The following is a 24,200-nucleotide window of genomic DNA, read 5'->3' as shown; positions in this document are numbered from 1 at the left end:
CAGTAAATCTGTTCAACATTCGAATGTAATCAATATCCAACCACTCATTTACTACTTCTGATACCACCCAGTCTAAGCCTCTATCATTTTTCTCCTCCTGTACTACAATAGTGGTTCTCCTTGTTCTCCCTTATGCAACATAGTATAACAAGAGTGACCCTTTTAAAATTTAAGTCAGATTATGTCCTTTCCTTAAAATCCTTGTAACTGCTCCCCACTTCACAGGTAATAAAAGCTCAAATCGTCATGGTGGCTTACAAGCCCCTGTGTGCCGTTGAAAACTGCCACTCCAATTAGTTTTCTGACCTCCAGTTTACGACTCTCTCCTTGCTGGGGCACATTGGACTCTTTGCTCCCCTAAATACATCAAGTATGTTGTCTTAAGACTTTGCATTGGTTCTTATGTCTCTCTGGGCCTTTCTTTTTGCAATACCTGCATGGCTAACTCATGTCAGCTTCTCAAAGAGGCAGATCCTGACCATTCTATTTGAAACTAACAATCCAAACCATCTCTCATCCACTCCTAATCCCCCTTTATTATGTTTTACTTTTTCTTTTTTCCACATATTTACCACCTTCTAACATAGGGTATAATTTATTTATTTTTATGTTTATTGCCAATGTTAGTCTCTCCCTGCTGCAATATGAACTCTGAAGGAGGGATCCTTATCTATTATCCTAAATGCCTAGGACATGGTAATCACCCAAAAAATATTTGCTGAGTTAATAAATTCAGTTTATCCTTTGGCATTTTACCGGGTAGAGAGGTAACTGAATAAATGAATAAACTTAATAAACTTAATAAATGAACACTGAACAAAGCCACATTTAGGTAGGAAAAATAGGGTAACCTCATGCCACCATGTATATAAGCATGTACACATAGGAAAAAATAGTATACGTAGGGTTCAGTAAAATCTGCAGTTTCAGGTGTCACCTGTGGACAAAGGGGAGTACTATGTATAATATATATGAACTGTTTCCAACTTTATCAAAGAGACCACATCCTCTCAAATTCGACTGTCTGGGGGACTCCCAGTAGCATTCTCTACTCTAATTAGATACCTATTGGGCACCCCACCTCCAAAACACTCCATTTCTTAACCAGCACATAATACACAAATAGGCTCTACTGTGCACTTGTGCACAGCTCCTTTTTACTGTCATTGATGCATATAATCCCAGACTGAGTTCTCAGAAAACAGGAATATGTTGATGTATTCAATTCCACTCCATATTTTTAAAAGTAGCATCTTTTGAGGCATCCAGTCAAATGATGCTGTAGGCAGACATGGCTTACCTCTTGGCACAACATCAAAATTTCAACTAAAATACAGAACCACCATCATTCAGGAACACCAGAAATCAAGTTGAATGGCAGTCTGGTAACTACAGAACTGAAGAAACTACATCCATACAGACTGACAGGAGGTTGTGGACTCTGGATGGGCTGGCCTCACACCCACATGGATAAAAATTCGGGAGGGATATCATATATAGGATGAGGAGTCACAACCTCACACCAGGCCCCCAGCCCAGGATTCCAGTGCCAGGAAGACAAGTCCTCACAACTTCCAGCTGTGAAAATCAGTGGGGATTGTGTTGGTGGAAGAGGTCCATGGAGCCCTAAGCAGTTCCTCTTGTGGAACCCACATACGGACTCTTCTACTCAGATTCACTCCCTCCGAGCTACTACACTGGGGTGGTAGCTTGAAAGGCACCAGTGGTATAGAGGGAGAAACTGAAGTGTCTGGCTCTGCAGTGGGCAAAGGCCAGTGTTCCTTTGCTGAGACCTCCCCCCATAAAGCTGGTAGGCTGATGTCGTATTTGAGGCCCCATTAACCTGGCTAACACTATTTGACCCACCTTGGAGATCCAGAGACTCTACCCTACCCAATTCATGGGTTCACTCAAGCTGCTTTTCCATAACAATGGCTGGTCTTGGGTCCTAAATCTTACCAAACAAGCAAAAGCTGGCTTCTGTGAGCCCTATAGGCAGACAGATTAGAGTCACATCTTAGCTTCGCCTGGGAATCTCCAAGCCCAGCACAAGTAGCAGCCATCTTAGACTGCTTTATAGCCCAGGCAGGTTGGCCCCAGGCAGAACACAGGTTGGGGCTGACCTTGGCCTGCACCACCTGGGAAGCCACAGGGCCAACACACCCAGTGGACAGTTGCAGATCATGTCTGAGCACCACCTCTCTGCCCCTGCACAGTTGAATCTCCACAGAGGGCAGAGATTGGTGGTAAGAAGTCACAGCCAATGATTTGGCTGTTCCTGGGTAAATTCCTCCCATTGACCTGCCAACAGCAATCAAGGCTCAACTACAAGAGGAGGGTATACTCAGCCCACACAAAGGGCATACCTCAAATACCCAGCTTGGATGACAGGGAAGGCTGTGCCACTGGACCCTACAGGACACCTACTACATTAGGCCACACTACCAAGACAAGGAGTCCAAACAGCTCTACTTAATACATAAGAAAGGAAAGGGAAAGGGAAAGGGAAAGGGAAAGGGAAAGGGAAAGGGAAAGGGAAAGGGAAAGGGAAAGGGAAAGGAAAGGAAAGAAAAAAAGAAACAAACACAGGGAGGCTTTCCATGTTTGGGAAACATGGCCCAAATGTAGGAACAGATCAAAACTCCAGAAAGAGAGCTAAATGAAATGAAGATAAGCAATCTATCAGATGCAGACTTCAAAACACTGGTTATAAGGATGCTCAAGGAACTTAGTAAGGACCTCAGCAACATAAGAAAGACCCAATCGGAAATGAAGGGTACACTAATTATTGAAATAAAGAACAATTTACAGCCCTGGCTGGTACAGCTCAGTGGATTGAGCATGGGCCTGCGAACCAGAGGATCAGGGTTCAGTGCAGTCAGGGCACATGCCTGGGTTGCAGGCTGGTTCCCAGCAGGGGACGCACAAGAGGCAACCATACATTGCTATTTCTTTCCCTCTCTCCTTCCCTTCCCCCCTAAAGATAAATAATTCTTTTTAATTTTAAAAAAAGAACAATTTATAGAGAAACAAGAGTGGAGTAAATGAAACAAAGAATCAAATCAATGACTTGGAACATAAGGAAGCAAAAAACAACCACACAGAACAAGAAGAAAAAAGGATCCAAAAAAATAAGGCTAGTATAAACAGACTCACATGGGTGCCAGAAGGAGAAGAGCAAGAAATTAGAAATCTATCTGAAAAAATAGTGAAAGAAAACCTCCCTAATTTGGTGAAGGATATAGACATGCAAGCCCAGGAAGTGCATAGAGCCCAATTATGATGGATGCAAAGAGGCCCACTCTAAGATGTATCATTATTAAAAGGGCAAAGGTTAAAGGTAAAGAGAGACTCTTAAAACCCAAAGAAGTTAGTTACTGGAAAGTTGCCAGATGGGAGGGGGTGAGGGAGAATGGGTGAAGAAGTGAGGGGATTAAGAAGTACAAATAAGCAGTTACAGAAAAGCCACAGGGATGTAAAGTACAGTACAGGAAATGGAGTAGCCAAAGAACTTACATGCCTGATCCATGGACATGAACAATGGGATGGGGATTGCCTGAGGGAGTAGGGGGTGCTGGGTGGAGGGGGGCAAAGAAGGAAAAATCAGGACAACTGTAATAGCATAATCAATAAAAGATAATTAAAAATAAAAATAAAATGAAACTTAAAACTCAAAAAAATAAAAATAAAATAAAATAAAATAAAAGTAACATCTTCCAGCCCTGGCTGGGTAGCTCAGTGATAGTGTTATTCTGATGTTCCAATGTTGCAGGTTCAATCTCTGGTCAGGACACATATGAGAAAGCCACCAATGAATGCATAAATGGAACAACAAATTGATATTTCTCTCTCTCCCTCTCCCCCACTGCCCCTCTCTTTCTAAAACCAATAAATTTTTTTAAAAAGTGACATCTTTCACTAATGGGTACATAGCACTTTTGAGAATGACAAGAAACGACATCATCAAAATATTATTTTTAAATGTTTATTGATTTTAGAGAGAGAGGAAGGTGGGGGGAGAGAGAGACACGCATGTGACAGAAAAACATCAACTGGTTGCCTCCTACACATGCGCAATCTGGGATCGAATCTGTAACTTAGGTATGTGCGCTGACCGGAAATCAAACCTGCAAACTTTTGGTGTACAGGATGATGCTCTAACCAACTGAGCCACACTGACCAGGGTCAAAATATTATTTCCTTTAATGCCTAGCTTTTAAAAAAATATTTTATTTATTTATTTTTAGAGAGAGGAGAAAGGAGAGAGAAAGAGGCAATCAATGTGCGGTTGCCTCTGGAGCACCTCCTACTGGGGACCTGGCCCACAATCCAGGCATGTGCCCCAACAATGTAGTTCACAGGCCAGCACTCAATCCACTGAGCCACATCAGTCAGGGCTAATGCCAAGCTGTTATAACAATCAAGGCTCTATATCCAACTATCAATTTATAGGTATGATAGAAGAACATATTGAAAGATACCATGGAGCTGCACATACAAGTCAGACTGTAAGAAACGATATGTAGCAAAGACCTGATTCATTGACAGATGAACTCTCAGAAAACTAGATGGACTTGTATATTAAGAGAGATATACTGTAAGGGTCTTTTTTTTTAAACAACTGGGTTATGTGGCCTTAGGGAGAGGTCTGAAGCTGCCGATGTCCCTATGCTGAGTGCCTCTGCCACACTGCCCACAGACACCATGTATGGGTCTTCTTGAAATCCTGACCTAAAGAATTATAAAAAATAGTAAGAGTTATTCAATTATGAGATACTAATTGGATAATATATTATATAAAAATTATATTTGGACATTGGACATTTGGGTCCTTTTTTAATATTAAAGAAAACGATTGGTTATTTTGATATGGATAACTATTTTTAAAGCATCTTTATTTTTTATAGCTATAATAAGAAATACTTATAAATTGTATAAAAAGATGTTACAATTTGTTTCAAAATAATATCAAGTGGGAAAAAGTGGGTAGGAATATAAATTTTTCATAAAAAGCCAGGTAGTGAATATTGAAATATTTTTAAAAGCTACATTTAAGTCTTTGAGAGTTATATGATCTCTGTGTCAACATCTTCAACTCTGTCCCTGTAGCATGAAAGCAGTTGGACAATATATAAAGAAATGAGAGTAGCTGTTTGACAAGTTATAAAAATGGACTGGGGTTAGCCTATGGGCTATAGTTTGCCAGCCTTTTATACATAAATCAAGGCCGACCATGAGATGATAATTATTGAAGCTAAGTGGGTATCATTATACTCTCCTATTCTATATGTTAGAAATGTTCTATAAGCTAAGGAAAAAAGCCTATGTCACATTTTCAAGATCATTGATGTATTTCCATCTACACTAAAAGTTCACTGAATACACATTTTAGATACATCTCATTCCAATTATATAATTCACTGATACCTAGAAGTTGTAAACGGTCCTTGGCCATAACCAAATTAGTCATCATTTTAGCTTGAAGGCGTCTAGCTCTTTCACACTGTTCGCCTGAAAGAAAAAAGCAGGAAAAAAAATTAAAATATCCAATGTTTCCCTACTAATATTACTTCAAGATAAAATGTTACCCCAGTAATCTCATGGGGAGTCATTAGTCTTCATTAAAATTTTAATTTAATTTAAATACTTTAAATATTAAATACTTAAATACTTAAATACTTTAAATATTAAATTTTAATTTAAATTAAAATTTAATTTAATTAAAAATACTATTTTTACATAATACTTTTATGATATTCATGGATTTTGAGCCATATATTTTCTCCTATGTTTTAAAATCTTTAAAATTGGTATGTGTTTTACAACCAGTGCCAACCTAGTACTGCTCTCAGCGAGGCTGCAGTCGTAACATAGCTTGTCACTGCCTGCGCATGTACCACTTTGGTCATAGATACTAATACTGCTGTTATAGCTATGTCTAAACAAGATAGGCCAGCAAATTCAATAAGGTTTAAAATTCAAATTCTAAGTGATAAGAAGAGAATGTGCCATAGTTTAATTGACAGTTTTTTTCTCTTAGTGACAGAGTTGAAGGCATTTTTGATTCAGTGAAATACTCTTCTTACAAACAACTCATTTTCTTCAAATTCTTCTATGCAATTGACATAGAACAGCAAGTATATTTTGTACATAATTCACAAAGTCATGCTCGTAAGCTCATCAAAGTCTCAAATGCCCAACTTCCTAGATTTACTTGTTCTATTCTGGGCTCTTATTAAGTAGACCAGTAGCTAGAGAAGTAGTCAAAATAAAAGGGGACAGAAAAAAATGGAAAATATTGGATACACTGTAGTTATCGGAGATTAACTGATATAAGTATCAACTAGCCAGACAACAAACATCCACTGGATGGATTGATCCATGAGACTAAGATTCGTAGCCTACATATTATTTCTGCTTCTCACTTTATTTTAGTCATGATAAACTGAAGTACTTTATTTAATAGTAATACCCATGTACTATACAATAGTCACAGCATAGTATTTAAGAATTCAGGCTCTGAAGTCAGATTGCCTGTGTTCAAATCCTGACCCCACCACTTGTTAGTGGTAAGGTTTTAGGAAAGTTACTTAACTTCTTTGTACTTAGGATTATGTATCTGAAAACTAATAGTAGCAGCAGCAGCCTCAAGATTGTGGGGTTGGAATGAAAATTAAGAGAAACATGTACAATGATGCTTAGGCACTTACTAAGTGTGCAATAAATGTTATCTGTATATTTAAAGATAGTAGACTAATTTTTTTTGAGGTGATAGGAAAGTAAAGATAAGAAATAACTGCTTTGGTTTTAAAAAGCCAAGTGTGAATCAAAAGTACGACACTTACAGCTCACATTCTAACATGAAGTCAAGCAATACTCACAAAAGCAAAGGGGAGTCTGTGGATTAACCACTCCTGTGCCTCAACCATGAGGAAAGGACAGGTTTCAAAAATGGCTAAACACAGGGTTAAACATCACCAACAATGGTGCCAAGAAGGACCCAAGTAACGTACTTGTTTTTGCCTGGCTGCTACAGTAATCAAGTTTGAGCAACTCTGGTTAAAACTTCATTTTTAGCCCAGGTAGTAACACATTAATTGTCAAACTTTAACATTTTAAAAACTTTTAAATACTTCTGTTAAGATAACTGGATTTAAAATCAAGGTAATCCTGTCACTATAATTTTGCATGATTCCTAAACAAATGTAAATATAACTTACCTTGTCCTGTAACTATGACAGCTATTCCTTTTTCTAGTTCTTCAATACCTTTCTTGTACCATTCCACAGCTTGCTCCTTTTGTCCTGCTTTAAAAAAGAAATAATTGTATATATCACAAGCACAAAGAATGCACTAAATAGCTCCTGAAGCACGCTGTTATTAAGTGATATGTGAAACAGAGGGTTGTGATCAAATAAATTTGGGAAATATTACTATATGACTTCTTTGTATCTTTAGCATCTTAACAATATATGTGAATCTCCAAAAGGGGGACACAGACTTCAGTGTTTCCCAAAATTATAGGGCTGTGAATTCTTCATGGTATTGATGCTTATAACCATTCAAATGATGTACTGGGAAAAACATTTATCTTGGAGAATTTATTTTAAGTAAAAGTCTTTAAAAATATGAATATGATTTCAATAATATTGAGGGGGGAAAGAGCACTGTTTAACTGTACTCAAATCTGATGTAATTCCTTCTATGTTCATTGTTGTGTGTCTCTTTTCTAGTTTTTATTTCACAAATGATTACATGATAAAAAATAGTACATGAGATTACAAATGTGGCATTTAGTAACACAATTCTATTTTCTTTGAAACAAATGACTGGTTTACAACATTAATTCTTACTTGCTTTAAAAGGATCTAAAAATTCAGCATAATCGAAATGTGTGTAGGAGATTTTTGTAAAGTGGTAACAACTATATGCAAATCTCACTGGAGTTTTTTTGCATTTCTTTTTAAACTGAATTTATTTGGGTTATATCAGTTAAGTATGTTTCAAGTGTACAATCCTATAATACATTATCCATTTATTGTATTGTGTGTTCACTACCCATAGTCCAGTCTCCTCCTATCTCCATTTATTACCCCTTTGCCCTCCTCTACCTCCCCCACCTCTTTTCCATCTGGGAATCACCATATTGATATCTGTGGCTATGATGGTTTTGGTTTTGGTTTTTTTTTTGCTTAATCACCTCACCTATTCCACCCAGTCTTTCTCTGCCTGCCTTATTTCACTCTGCATAATACTCTCTAGGTCCATCCATGCTGTCATGACAGGTAAGATTTCCTTCTTTCCTATGGCTGAGCATTTTTTAATCTACTCATCTGCTGATCAGCACTTGGGCTGCTTCCAAATCTAGGCTATTATAAATGGTGCTGCAGTGAACATAGGTGTGTGTATATTCTTTCAAATCAATGTTTTCGGTTTCTTTGCATACATTCCCAGAATTGGAATCACTGTGTTACCAAGCAGTTCCATTTTAAATTTTTTGAGGAAACTCCATGCTGTTTTCCACAGTGGCTGCACGAATATGCATTTCTTCTAACAGTGCACAAGGGTTCCCTTTTCTCCATATCCTCGCCAACACTTGTTATTTACTGATTTATTGATGACAGCCATTCTGACAGGTGTGAGGTCATATCTGACTGAGGTTTTAATTTGCATTTCTCTTATGACTAGTGGTGTTGAGCATCTTTTCATATGTCTATTGGCCATCTGTATGTCCTGTTCGAAGAAGTGTCCATTTTTAAAATTGGATTGTTTGGGGTTTTTATGTTGGTGAGTTCTTTATAAATTCTGGATATTAACCCCTTATCAGATATATCACTGGTTAATATATTCTCCCCTTCAGTGAACTGTCTTTTCATTTTGTTGATGGTTTCTTTTGCTGTGCAAAAACTTCTTACTTTGATGTAATTCCATTTGTTCATTGTTTTGTTTCCCCTTCCTGAGGAGCTACATCAGAAAAAATAGTGTTATGAGTCCTGACTGGTGCAGCTCAGTGGGCTGGGCATCCTCCTGTAAACTGAGGAGTTGGAGGTTTGATTTCTGGTCAGGGCATATTCCTAGGTTGCAGGCTGGGTACTCGGTTGGGGATGCACAAGAAGCAACTGATGGATGTTTGTCTCCCTCTCTTTCTCCCTCCCTTCCCTTCTCTCTAAAAACTAAAAAAATATTTTAAAAAATAGAAGAAGAAATAGTGCAGTGAAATGTCTGAGGTTTCACTGCCTACATTTTCTTCCAGGATTTTTATGTTTTCAAGTCTTACATTTAGGTTTTTGATCCATTTTTGAGTTTATTCTTGTATATGGTACAAGGAGTTGATCCAGGGTTTGTTTTTTTTTTTGCCTGTATCTGTCTAATTTTCCCAACATCATTTATTGAATAGACTGTCTTTACCCCATTGTATGTTCTTGCCTCCTTTGTCATATATGAATTGACCATAAAGGTGTGGATTTATTTCTGGGCTCTCTATTCTGTTCCATTGATCTATATGTTTGTTTTTATGCCAATACAATGCTGATTTGATTACTATTTGATATCAGGTAGCATGATACATCCAACTTTGTTCTTTTTTTTTCAAGATTGCTGAGGCTATCTGGGGTCTTTTGTAGTTCCATATAAATTTTCAGAATACTTGTTCTAATTCTGTGAAATATACCATCGGTATCTTGATAGGAATTGTGTGATTGCTTTGGGTGATATGGACATTTAAATGACATTAATTTTTTTGTGTCCATGAACACATATATGCTTCCACTTATTTGTACCTTCTTCAATTTCTTTTTCCAGTATCTTTTAATTTTCCAAGGACAAGTCTTTTACCTCCTTGATTAAATTTATTCCTAGGTACCTTATTTTTTTTATTGCAATTGTAAATGGGATTGTTTTCCTAGCTTCTCTTTCTGCAAGTTCATTATTGGTGTATAAAAATGCTACCCATTCCTGAATATTAATTTTGTATCCTGCTAACTACTGAATTCATTTATCAGGTCTAGTAGTTTTTTGATGGAGTGATATTCTATTTTTTACTATTTATTGATTTTTTAGAGAGAGAAAAAGGAAAGGAAAGAGAGAGGGAAACAGCCTGCTGCTCCACCCATCCATGCATTCACTGGCTGATCTCTGTATGTCCCCAGAGTGGGAATCACACCTCAGCCCTGGCGCACCAGCACGACACTCCAACCAACTACGTACGCTACTTGGCCCGGGCATGTTCTATTTATTGACCTGGTGGGGTTTCAAACTACTACGTGCAATTTGATAATTCATTAAGCAATGAATTACTTCTGTACTTTATGTATATTTTAATACGTGTACTTAAAAACTGAAAGAAAAAAACAGAGGAAGAAGACTGAATACTGTATATTGCAATAAGAGTCCCAATACATTAGGTGAATAAGGTTAGAGATTAGTTTGTATGTAACATTCTTCCCTGTAATGAATAAATATTTATGTTTCTATAAGTAGACAAAGTCAGGAAACTTATTATTAATCATGTCTCTAAGGGTGAGATTACAGAGGATTTTTCTCTTTCTATGTTCATTATTTTAATTTTGAGTACGTGTTACTGTACAAACAACAGAAATACTGATAATACCCATTTTTAAATAGTAAGCATAGTAGACTAATTTGTGAATTATCTACTGTATCTTTTCATTCATATATTAGTGGTGCCCAGATTGCCACGAAAAGGGTCAAAACAAGAATAGTTTGGGTTGAAAAGATATGTATGTTTGCAAGGATATGAGTTAGAAGACACAGATTTAAGTCCTTGCTCTGTCATTTAATAGCTGTATGATGTTGGGAAAACCAGTTAATATTTCTGAGCTTCAATTTCATTAACTAAAAACAAGATGACATTTCTTTTACTGAACTCTGAGTTGTATGTAGCAAAGATCAAATTTTTTAAAAGTATGTGGCAATACTTTAAGTAATAAAAAAATATAAAACATTACCTTTATTATCTTTATTATACTTGGTAAATTTGTTTATTGAACAATTTAAATTCTTCTACCCCTGAATTGTATGCATAGCTGTATGCTCCTGAATATTGTTCATTAAAGTTATATAAAACCCACTGCTTTTATTTATCTATTGGGTGGGCCAAACAGTCCATTTAGTTTTTTCAATAAAATAAAAGACACATTTTTCATCTGCACCAATTTTATTGATTTGGGTATTTTGAGTATGTCGGCTACCTTCTGCATGGACAAAGTCAATCATTCTCAATCAATGTCTTGATTTGGTTGCTATCAACTTCAACTAGTCTACCTGACCATGGAGCATCATCCAGAGAGAAATCTACAGCACAATACTTCACAAACCACTTCTGAAATGTTCGATCAGTCACAGCACCTCCATACACTGCACAAATCTTTTCTGTGTGTGTTTCAGTTGTGTTTTTGCCTTTCTTGAAATAATAAAGCATAATATGCCAAAAATATTGCTTATTTTCTTCTATCTTCAGTATTAAAATGGCTACACAAAAATTTGGCAATTTTGATAAGTTTCCCTTTTAAATCCATGTTGATATGACATCTGTCACAATACAATCTAACAAAAATTGTTTCGAATGAAGCTAAAGACAACAAAGCACTACTGGTCATCCTATGGAAAAAACCACATGAACTTTTTAGCCAATCCAATAGTCCTTTTAAGTAGTTGTCTACAAGCAATTCTAGAGAACAAATATATACATTTTCCTATACAATTTTCTGCAAGCAACTTGCAAATGTAACAAGCAGTAGAGTAATGGGTATCTTTACAGATCCTGCAGATTTTCATGTATATTAATCTCCAATTAACCACACAGACCATGAAACATCAAATTAACAATCCCGATTAATTTTCTCAGTTTACTATTACAGAAAGGATGACTTCTACTTTGTTTTAATTCAACAAAAAGGTCATACATGCTTTCATTATGAGCTTGCATTATCTACATATGAGTACAAAAATTTCACTTTATCTCTTCTGTAATAAAAAGCTACGATACTAGTGAGGATTAAGGTTAGCAGGAAACTTCCATCTGTTTTTTCTGAACTAAAACTCACAATTAGCAAAAGTATTTTTTTTATTTTATTTATTTATCTTTAGAGGAGAAGGGAAGGGGAGAGGGAGAAAAATATCAATGTATGGTTGCCTCTTGTGTGTCCTCTGCTGGGAACTGGCCTGCAACCCAGGCGTGTGCCCTGACTGGGAATCGAACTGCAATCCTTTGGTTCACAGGCCTGCACTCAATCCATTGAGCTACACCAGCCAGGGTGCAAAAGTATTTTTACATCACTCTTTAGTGATCCTTCTTCCCCAAATCTCATTGATACTGCCACTGTTTCTAAAAAAGGTAATATAAGCTACATATCAAGGTTTAACTATGTTCTAATAAAACTTCTAGAGACTATAACCTTAAAAATGACTGTTGAATTAATAACATAGTTTCAATTTTCTGAGGATCTATTATGCACAGACAGCATTTTACAAACATTATCTCAGTGTAGTAACTTGCCTAAGACCCTGAATAGTTGCAATTCAAATGTCAATTTGGAGAAGAGGCACTGCAATTTTAAAAGGATAAAATTAGGCCCTGAAAGCTAAGAAAGAGCAAAGCAATCCTGACATCCAGGAGCTGGCCTAGTATTACCAGGTAGGCCTAGGTGTAACTAGGAGGTGACCTGACATTACAGCTAGACCTTGGTGTTCTGTTGAACATACACAATTTCACAGAACATCAACTTCACAGAAAGCCACTCTGTGACCATAATGGATTGAGACAAAAACAAAGCTACTCTATTATCATGTCTAAACATGTAAAAAGGAACAAAGTCCAAACCATGAAATACCCCCTCTTCAGGCTAAGGAGTGCTTCTTAACCAATTATAGCTTTAGCCTCACCCTAGTCCCTTTTCTAGATCAGATTTATTAAAGTACTTAGCTATAGAGTTAGTCCCAGTTCCTAACAGCATCCAATCCAGAGGAAAACCCTACTGCCTTAAATCCTCTTCAAAAATCACCTAACACAAGCCCAACTCCGATAATAACTTCTTTCTAGCACTCTTTTCCTGAGAGGCACCACAGTGTTCTATGATAGGGGTTCTTCCTGGTTAAAATAAGTAAAACTAATTGCACTTGCTCAGCCATGGGTGTGTGCGTGTGTTCCAGTGACAGCTGACTGAAAGCACTGAGGAAGCCCACTTCAGAACAACAGATAATTCTACGCTTGCATGGGTATAGCATAGATATGCTATACTTATTCACGTCTTTCCTGTTCTGCAGATATTTCATGCTACAGCAGAAATAAGCTTATCTATGCTATACCCATGCAGCCGTAAAACATTTAACAGTCTTCAAGAAAATTATAGATTTTGGCATTTTTCTTTCTTCACTGACCACAATAAACAGCTGCTGAGATGAGAGCGTATCAAATGTTTTATTGCTTACAATATCTATCATGAGTAGTTGTTAGTAAGTCACAATGCGTAAGAAAAACAGCTACAGCTACGTCATCATATTAATACTTTCACTGGTGTCATATGGGTCAAGGAAAGGAAGCTAGTAGAAAAGTAGAAAATCTATCCTTTGCCAGAAATAAAAGCTCCAACTACTCAGGTGAGCAACTACTATTGGGGAGTAAGGGGAGTAAGATAGTGGATTAGGGAAGATCCTTCTTCAACGAGTTAATATTCATTTACTGACAATCCCTTGTCATCAGAATGACCAACAATAATCTTAGGAATCCAGTTGCTAAGTGAGTTTTAAAAGGTTTAACTGTATTCTACCTAAGAAAAAAAGTATGGACTTTTTGGCCAACCCAATATAAACTTGCAATAAAAATGAACAAAGAAAAAAAAAACTCCAGAGAAGTTCTAGTCAAGATGGTGGCGTAGATAAAAATGGCTCACCTACTCACACAGCCACATTAAAATTAGAATGAAATTATCGCTTCTTGGCCTTTTGGCTAAGGTCAAATGTAGTTTATTTTTATCAGTTTAAAATTAGAATTAAATTACAGGACAACCATCACTCAAAACCATTAGAAATCAGGTTGAGCCCTGGCTGGTGTAGCTCAGTGGATTGACCATGGGCTGCGAACCAAAGGGTCACCGGTTCAATTCCCAATCAGGGCACATGCCTGGGTTGCAGGCCAGGTCCCTAATGGGGGCCACATAAAAGGCAACCACACACTGATGTTTCTCTCCCACTCTTTCTCCTTCCTGTCTCCTTTCTCTAAAAATAAATCAAAATATTAAAAAAAAAAAGAAAGCAAAAAACCCCCATCAGAATAAGAAGAAAAGAATCCAAAAAAAAACCCAGAGGATAGTGTAAGCAACCTCTGGGACAACTTCAAGTGGTCCAACATTCACACCATAGGGATACCAGAAGGAGAAGAGAAAGAGCAAGAAATAGAAATCCTATTTCGAAATATAATGAAAGATAACTTCCCTAATTTTGTGAAAGAAATAGACATATATATCCACAGAGCACAAAGAGTCTCAAAAAAGATGGATGCAAAGAGACCCACTCCAAGACACATCATAATTAAAACCCCAAAGGTTAAAGATAAAGAGGGAATCTTAAAAGCAGCAAGGGAAAAGCAGCCAGTTACCTACAGGCGAGTTCCCATAAGACTGTCAGCTGACTTCTCAAAAGAAACTTTGCAGGCTAGAAGGGACTGGCAAGAAATATTCAGTCATGAAAAGAGGGACCTACAGTTAAGACTTTTTTTTACCAGCAAAGCGATCATTTAGAATGGAAGGGCAGATAAAGAGCTTCCCAGACAAGAAAAAACTAGAAGTTGATCATCAACAAACCATTAGTATATGAAATGTTAGAGGGACTTATTTAAGAAAAAGAAGACCAAGACTCTAAATAATGAAATGGCAATACATATGTATCTATCAACAATTCGACCTAAAAAACAATGTAAGCAAACAAGAAGAACAGAGACAGAGTCATTGACACAGAGAGGGCTTTGATGGTTGCCGGATGAGAGAGGGATGTGGAGGAACAGGTGAAGAGGTGAGGGGATTAAGAAATACAAATAGGTAATTACAGAACAACCATGGGGATGTAAAGTGCAGCACTGGAAATGGAGTAGCCAAGGAACTTAAACATATGGCTTATGGAATAATGGTGTGGGGATTGCCTAAGGGAGTGGAATGTTGGATGAAGGGAGGCAAAGGGAAAAAACTGGGACAACTGTAACAGCACAATCAATAAAACACAATTTTTTAAAAAAAGCTTAGACTAGAACAAGGGATAAAATTCCTAACATTTGGCTGCCTTTCTGTCTGTTTAGTGTAAATACAAATAAATATTCTTAAAATGTGAAATGTTTACTGTGTATTTAATAAAAGTTAATGGTGTTATCTGGGAAAAGTATGATATCTGAATACCCATCAGAATTATTTCCTTGTTCTTATCATGGAAACTTTACAATCAGAATCATTAGGCCCAAGAAAACTGAAATCAATCTTTTCAAAACGGTGTCTAGTAGTTTTTAGAAGTAAAAGAAAGTATATTGAATCTTATTACTATCATCTATTTTCCCCTTCTGAAAATAAATGTGGATAAGTGTGTATTTTGTGTGCATTTTAAATAAAGCCCAAGGGTGGATTATTACATGGAAATTTATTTTTAATAAAACCTGAATATTTTAATATAAACTGACTAGGAACAGACAGAAAAAAAATTTTAGGTAGACAAGTTCTGTCCTTGATGCTGGGTTCTTCAGTCCCACAACACCCTGAGGAACTGGTGCTCTCTCTGTGACACACCATTCTGGGCCCTTACTGTCAAGTCCTATAAACTTGAAACACACCTAGACACCCTGCACCACTAGGTTGTCCGGCAACCTCAGGCCTGTCTCCCTGCAGGAGCCTTGTGAAGCATGTTAAGCCATGTTCTGGTTATCCAAACACCACTATCACAACCTCCTGCTTTCTCCCAAGTATTCAAGGGGCTTAGTAGTTAGCATTACAAAAACAGAACCTGCTTACTATAAAACAAAAAGTATAAAATTAAGAGTCTGTTCACCTAAACTCTGTTCTGCTACGGTTAAGTTCAACCTTTAAATTTTAGTTTCTCCACATGTATAATAGATTTGACAGGTATCAGTTTGCCAAAGATGTTCAACAATTTAAGAAAATATCCCCTAAACTATTTAATTCCTTGAAAAAAATGAGGGATATATAACATACATAAAAGTATATACATGTTCATTCTTCATGTCTTAACACATCTCACTGAAGAGGAAATGTTTTTCTCGGGTAACATTTAGAATGCAGAGAGCTCTGTAAATTAACTGGCATCCAATAAATGTTTGCTTTAATGTATAAACCTCATAAAGCTCCATATTAGGTAAACAGAATTGGCTGTGCTTCTCCATTTAAAGTAGTTTGTTTCCAGCCCTGACCAGTGGTTTGGGCCCAGTCCCAGAAAGCAAAAGGTGGCCAGTTCGATTCCCGGGTCAAGGCGTATGCGTGGATTGCAGGCCAGAGGCTACCAATCAATGCTTCTCTCACACGCTGATGTTTCTCTTTCTGTCTTTCTCCCTCCCTTCCCCTCTCTCTGAAAATAAATAAATAAATAAATAAATAATCTTAAAAAAAAAAAAAAAAGATTTTGGTGTCAAACTTAGGCCTTTATACAAATTCAGTGTCCAAGCTGAGCATGCCAGAAGAATGGAGTTCAAAATAAACATAGTCACTATATTAACCACATTCCTACACTATTTTATAAAAACAAGATTTAGCCCTGGGTGGTAGAGCTCAGTGGATTAAACATGCATGGACTGCGAACTAAAGGGTCACCAGTTCAATTCCCAGTCAGGGCATATTCCTGGGTTGCAGGCCAGGCCCCCAGTGGGGGCCATGTGAGAGGCAACCACACAATGATGTTTCTCTCCCTCTCTTTCTCCCTCTCTTCCCCCTCTCTAAAACTAAATTAAATAAATAAAGAAAAGAAAAAATTTTAAACATTTAATTTGGTCTTTATTTCAAGGCACCAAATATTTCAGGGAACTCCAGTATAGTCTGAAATGACCCACTTGACCTGATGAAATAAAGTGGCTCTCAGCACACCTGGAAGATGTCAGGTTACTAAGGGGAATGGCATTGCATGAGGATGTAAACACCTTAATGGTTTATCGGAGAGTTAGGAACGCTTTAAAGACTGCACATCCAACTCATTTCTATTTATTCATATATATTTCAATGCTGTAGGAAAGAGTGAGAATAAAATTCTCTTGGGATTAAGTTTTGTATTGTCTAGGCTGACTTAGAGGCAAACAGACTTCAAATGTGAACTCTTCTTACTACTACTGGATTAAGGCTAAAGAACTGGGTTGGCCAAAGGGTTCGTTACATCTTTTCTGTAAAGTAAAAGACACATTTTTCATCTTCACCAATAACTATTGCTTTGGATATTCTGAGTATGTCGGCTATCTCCCATTATTGGCTTCTAGTGGGTAGAGGCCAGGGCTGATGCTAACCATCTTCTAATGAGTAAGACAGTCCCACAGCAAAGAATTATTTAACCAAAATGTCAATAGTGCCAATTAACTTCACAAACCACTTTTGACACATTTGATCAGTCACAGTACCTTCTCCATACACTGCATTAATCCTTTTTTACCTTTCTTGAAATAATAATAATACACCAAAGATGTTACTTATCTTCTTCCATCTTCAATATTAAAATGGCTGCACAAAAAGTCACCAAATCTTGTATTTTTAATGTACACTAATGTGACAGCTGTCACAATACAATCCAATAAAACTGTTTCAAATGAAGTTAAAGACAACTAAGCACTACTAGAGCCATCATACAAAAAAAACAACGAACTTTTTTCACTTGTACAGGAAAAACTTAGGTAGAAAAGGACTGTGACAATATAAAGTCAGTTTTATTTCATTTTTTAAATCTATTTATTTTTAGAGAGAGGGGATGAGAAGGAGAAAGAGTGGGAGAGAAACATCAATGTGTGGTTGCCTCTCATGCATCTGTCCCCTGCTGGGAACTGGCCTGCAACCCAGGCATGTGCCTGACTAGGAATCGAACCATGCTTTGGTTCACAGGCCCACCCTCAATCCACTGAGTTACACCAGCCAGGGCAGTTTTACTTTGTTTTTAAAGGAAAATGAATACGTAATTTGTTTCAGTTTAAACTAATTTATTTTAGCATATGATGCATCAGTTGGATTCTGATGTCCACTTTAGAAACTAAAGCATAAAACAAAAACCTTTGAATAGAAACATTATCAGTAGAAAGAAGGTGAAATATGGTGCACATGAATTGCTAAAATTATTTATACTTAAAAAATTATTTAATATGATTTAAATACAATAGATATAGGCATCTGTGTAATACTCAAAGTTAAGTCACCAGCATGAAACCCAAAATCTCAATTCTACCTTTGTCACTTATCTCTCATATGGAACTGATTTCTCTTTAAATCTAAGAGCCTAAGCTCTTTTTTAGTTTTTCATAACTAGATTTTCCTTGACCAGTCCTCTGATCATACCTCCAAACTCCCATCATCCGGTGTTAACTAAAATTTCTTTTTATTTTCTGGCAGTCTCTTCCTAAATACAACAATTAATCTACCCTTAAACATACTCCCTCTATTCTAAAACATCTTTGACCTAGATTAATAAACTTTTAATTAATTAAATTAGGGCCCTACAGTAAAACATTACTTTTCTAGGAAGGAATGATAGTACCCTTCATCCTCCCCAAGGGATCTCTGAATGATCCTAAAAGTTGGTGAACAATGAAGCAGTTAACAAAACACTTCCTTTCACAAATACGTGCCACTGTCCTTCCCTGAACTTTCTTAACCTTCACTCTGTCTTCATGTCCCAAAACCATGAACATATCTACTTCTCACTCCTGAGCCCCTCAAAGGAAATACATTTCAACAAAACTAAATTTAAAACAGTTTCTGGCCCTGGCTGGTGTGGCTCAGTGGATTGAGCATGGGCTGCGAACCAAAGACTCACAGGTTCCATTCCCAGTGAGGGCACATGTCTGGGTTGCCAGCCAGGTTCCCAGTGGGGGCCATGTGAAAGGCAACCACACACTGATATTCCTCTCCCTCTTTCTCTCTCCCTTCCCCTCTCTCTAAAAATAAATTAAAAATCTTTAAAAAATATGTAACAGTTTGATAAAATAAAAAAATAAAATAAAAAGTTTCTGGGGTTGGTAATGGAAAGAGACTACAAATTAAGTGCAGACTGCTTTAAAAAGGGGGGAGGACAATGACTGAGTATTTAAATTGAACTGTTGAGGAAAGGTGTTCTTTGGCACAGGGAAAAGATCTCAGCACGCTGGATTTGAAGATGGAAGGAGGGAGTTTCAAAATGCTACAAGACTCTTTACTTACCATCTTTCATAAAAAAGTTTCATTACCAATAGCCCAGGTTTGGAATGGCCTGCTTTAATTTTTTGAGCCTTAGGTTTATCATCTCCAAGATGTTGACACTAATAATACCTTCACCTCACAGGGTAATTGATGGGATTAAATACATAACACAAGGAAAGCTAAGAGCACAGAGCCTGGCACATAGGTCAACATATTATCTTAAAAGAAATTTGAAGGATGGAGTATCCTTGCTTTGTTCAGAAACATAAATCTTTAAGTTTTATTGTACAATGGTATGTATAAAATTATCCTATTCATTCACTTAACATTTCGACTTAGGAACTTAGAGACTGCCTTCAAATACTAATCTAGTTAAAACCAAATTAACCAGAGTCAAAAGTTTTAGGCTAAAATAGAACTTTACTGAAAAATACTTAGCAGTTATTCTATTGCTAAAGTGACTGTCATGAAACTTTAAAAAATGCAAATTCAGCTGTAACTATATGCAACTGTTCTTTCAAAATTAAGTCACTATTTGTTCTTTTTTTCCCCCCCCTGAAACTACAGTACCCTGCTTTCATTAGGAGCCTTTAACAAGTCACAGCTCCTTCGCTATCAAAACCTTTTTTGGAAACCTGGATCAGAGAAGCCACACACTGTTTACAGAAAGGGTCCGTGTGGTCACTCTAGGACAACTGTCACTGTCACCAGCACGTCTGATGTCATGAGAAGAGTAAGAGAAGGCTGGTGTGTGAAACAAAGTCGACGACTAGGGAGCCCTGAAAGGGGAGAGGTTTTAACTGAGAAACGCAGAGGATGAAGGTCTGACTGCAGGGAAGCAATCTCGCGGGGAGGATCAATTTCCAGGGGTGCACCGCCGGCTCCCACACGAGTGGGGCGCAGGTGTTGCCCTGTCTCGGCGACTCCACCGCTTTCTTCCCGGCACCACCGCCCCTTCCCCCGAGCCCTCCAGTTACCTTTCTCGTCCTCATCGATGCGCAGGGCAATGGAGATGTACTCGAAGGCCTGTTTGTGGAAAGCTCGGACGCGCTCGGCCTCTCCGCCCGGCACTGGCGCCGGGGGTGAGGCCGAGGCCGGCGCGGCTGGGGAGCTCCTCTTGGCGGCCATGAGGGCGCGGGAGAAGCGCTGGCAGAGCCACACGAAGAGGAGCCCCAGGTGGAAGGCGACTAAACGCAGCAGCGCGAAGCCTGCGAACAGCGGGTAGGAGAAGTAGTGCAGGTTCCGCTTATGCGGCGACTCTGGCGGAGGGGCTGGCCTGGGGGCGGGACGGGCGGGGGCCAGGCAGGGGGGCGGGGGCCTGGGAGGCACCGGGCTGCTGGGGCCGCCGGAGCCTTTCTTCTTCCCGCGTCCACCTGGAGAATTCATTCACAGCTCCCACTGCCGCCGCCGCCATAACCCGCCTCCCGCAGATCGACGGCGACCAAGTGACGGCAGCGGCCGCTGGGACGGCGAGGGCCACAGACCTTCGCGCTCCGGCCGGTCCCAGGAGCTCGGCACTTCCACTCACCGCTCGTTGACCCCGCCCCTTTCTCTTCACTCAGGCTGAAGCAGTGTCCCTTCTTCTGAGGCTGAGGTCGGTGGCTCCTGCCCCTCCCTCTGTCGGACCTCTAAGCCGCCTCTAGTAGCTCCGAGCAGTGGCCGCGCGCGCACGCCTTCCCGTGTCTTTCTCCGGCGCGCGCGCACGCCGCCGTCTTTGTTGACCTGAGCTCCTAGTGCGCATGTGCGGCGTCCGCCCTCCGTTCCTTTCCCCGATGAACTACAATTCCCAAAGTGCAGTTCGGCTCTACGTCATGCACTGCCCTTTAGGAGCCCCTTAGTAGGGAATACTGTTCAATTCACCGAAATATGGAGCTGCAGTTTGGGGTCAGTGGGCTTGTTTGCAGGGTTCCTGCTCTTAGTGTTGTCATTTTCTTAGTAGTAGTTGTTTTAGTATTTTCTGCCCGTCTTTCGCATAGGATAATTACTCTGCGTTCCATCTCAGAAGCAATGGGTACCAGTCTAGGAATTATCTAAGAGGGAAAGCGGTAGTAGTGACGTACAAATTTTAAGGTCACCAAAATGAGAATATTAGCATAATGGGATGAAGTCAACGATTCCAGAGGTTCAACTGAATTACTATGTTTAGATGAAGAATTAATTTATTCGAAGAGGGAATTTTTAAGTTTTACACAGTAATCGTCCCATAGTTTACTGAGGAATCCACACTGGGCATTCCCCGCTTCCCCCCGCCCCCTCCCCGCCCCCGCGCTTAATGTGCTCTATGTCCTTTCCTTTGGGGATCTGCCTATTCACTTCTGCTGCCAACACAGAAACCCACCTCTGAGATCACAGAGATGGACTACTAGGTCAATCGTACCCTCCTAGGAACTGGACTCTTGGATGGAAACAGTGGAATAGAAGGTAGTATGAACTGAATGTTAAAGAGCAAGCCTATGGTTCACATCATGAGATCCCCAGTGATGCCGGGTTCCTAGTCTGGTCACTTTATAACGTAAACTATCTAATAAACTAACTATTCAGCCTATTCCTCTAATTTCTATTTCTCCACTACTCCTCTACAAGTATAGGCTTCTGCAAACACGACTTGCTCCCTGTTTCCTTCCTACTTCTCTCCCCGCTTGTTCCTGCCTCTGTGCTTATCCCAGTTCCTCATGCTGAAATGCCTTCTTTAACATCTTGATTCGTTTCAGTTGCTGACTTCCCTCTTTTGAGCTCCATAGTACTTTTTGTTCTTGTGTGAAATCTATTATATTTATACATATATCATGTAAACAAGAAGGGTATAATTTATGTGTATAATTTAAAGAAAAATAATAAAACAACATCCGGTTTATGGGAAACTAAGCTTCCCGTAGCACTCTGAGGCTCTCCCTAATTTCAGACTTTCTCCTCTTCTACAGGAAGCCACTATCCTGAATTTTGTACTCATCCCTTTGCCTTTCATTTTAGTTTTGCATATATGTATGTAGCTACCTCTAAACAATATATTGCATAGTTTTGCCTGGTGTTGACACCAATGTGATCATACTGCCTGTAATCTTCTTAATGTCTGCTCAATATTTAAGTGTTTGAGATTCCTTTTTGTTGATTTTTTATTCTCAAGCATGGACATTTTCTCCTTTTTTTTTTTTTTAGAGAGTGGGAGAGAGAGAGAGAAACATCAATGTGAGAGAGAAACAAACATCCATTGCCTCCTGTATGTGCCTCAACTGGGATCGAACCCACAACCTAAGCATGTGCCCTGACTGAGAATCGAACCTGGAACCTTTTGGTTTATGGAACAATGCCCCAACCTACTGGCCACGGCCTTTCTTGTTGATTTGTATAGCTATAGCACATTTATTTTCACTACTATATTCCATTATATGAATTTACCACAGTTTATTTTAGATTGGTGCCATTTTTTTTCTTTCATCTTAAGTAACCACTATAAGATTTTTATTTTTTTTGAGAGGGGAATGGGGAAAGGGAGAGAAACATCAATGTGTGGTTGCCTCTCATGCGCCCCCTACTGGGGACCTGGCCTGTAACTCAAGCATGTGCCCTGACTGGGAATGGAACCAGCAATCCTTTGGTTTGCAAGGTTCCACTGAGCACGCAATCTACTGAGCCACACCAGCCAGGGACTACTGTAACTTTTTAACTTGTCCAATAGATGGTCCAATAATAGAGTGGTTTTGGAGTTAGACTGGATGCATTCTATTCCCTGCTCCACCACTTTCTCTGATTGTGGACTCAGCTTCCACATCTGTTTCAGCTTCTACATGTATTACATAAAAACAGAGTAGTAGCCCTGGCCAGGAGCTCAGATGGTTAGAGCATTGTCCCCATATGCCAAGGTTGCGGGTTCCAGCCCCAGTCAGGGCACATACAACAACAAAATCAGTGTTTCTCTCTCTTTCTCAAAGTAATCAATCAATCAATTAATTAAAAACCAATTGATAAGTTAAAAATGTTAAAAAACAGTAGGTGCTAGTGCCTGGAATGAAGTTGCTGCTTGATAATTGTTCAGTGAAGAATGACTCTCCCACAGCTGTATGTATGTGTGTGTGTATATATATATATATATACACACACACACACACACACACACACACACACATATATGGTATATAATTCAACTAAATTCACACTCTAATTCACCTAAAATGAACTACTGGTAAAATTCTGAGCATTCTTTACCATTTTCCAGGACCACAAGTATCCTCAGGTCATTTTTTTTTCCTTGCTTCTCCTGCTACCTTCACTGTCAAAAATTTTTTAGGGCTTAACTGTAATGTTTTCTTGAGTAATCCTTCCCTTATCACCTCCAGCAGAAATTATCCTTTTTTTTTAAGGATTTTATTTTTATAAAGAAGGGAAGGGAGGGAGAGAGGAAGAGAAACATCCATCATTTGCCTTTCACACACCCCCATCTGGGGACCTGGCCCACAACCCAGGCATGTGCCCTGACTGGGAATCAAACAAGCAACCTTTTGGTTCTCAGTCTGGCACTCAGTCCGCTGAGCCACAGTAGCCAGGGCAGAAATGATCCTATTTTTTTTAATTCTTATGACAATATGGTTGTGTTATTCTATGGCTCTTCTCATATATTGCTTTGCGTGATAGTTATTTAAGTACTTCATTACCTTCCGATATAAATTGTAAATTTACTTCAAGGAAGTGGCTCACTTTCTGCACCTAGCCTGAGCCTTGATTATGGTACTCATTTAATAAAGATTAATAATTTGAAAAATAACTCAAACATGGTAATTATTATAGAAATACATTGCTGTGTAATAGGTCTCTTCAAATGCACTGACTTAA

General features: G+C 38.6%; 1 protein-coding gene across 4 annotated transcripts in view; it reads right to left on the bottom strand.

Annotated features, from left to right (window-relative positions):
* The window catches only part of SPAST (spastin), a 51,909-nt gene extending 30,815 nt beyond the window's left edge, over positions 1–21,094 (bottom strand). Inside the window, exons 1-3 of one of the 4 annotated variants that reach the window (XM_037146595.2) lie at positions 20,351–21,094; positions 7,221–7,304; positions 5,428–5,511 (exon numbers count right to left, since the gene is read on the bottom strand). In XM_037146595.2, the coding sequence (XP_037002490.2) occupies positions 5,428–5,511; positions 7,221–7,304; positions 20,351–20,759 (577 nt within the window). In that variant the 5' untranslated portion in view covers positions 20,760–21,094. Of the gene's footprint in view, positions 1–5,427; positions 5,512–7,220; positions 7,308–20,350 lie in introns of all 4 variants that reach the window. The other 3 variants (XM_037146594.2, XM_037146593.2, XM_037146592.2) reach the window with 3 other exon arrangements.
* Positions 21,095–24,200: the final 3,106 nt, after the last annotated feature.

This window comes from Artibeus jamaicensis, unplaced genomic scaffold (genome assembly GCF_021234435.1).
Source record: "Artibeus jamaicensis isolate MK-2021 breed Jamaican fruit bat unplaced genomic scaffold, CSHL_Jam_final contig_465, whole genome shotgun sequence".
NCBI classification, from domain to species: domain Eukaryota; kingdom Metazoa; phylum Chordata; class Mammalia; order Chiroptera; family Phyllostomidae; genus Artibeus; species Artibeus jamaicensis.
This window is presented reverse-complemented; position numbering and strand designations above follow the sequence as displayed.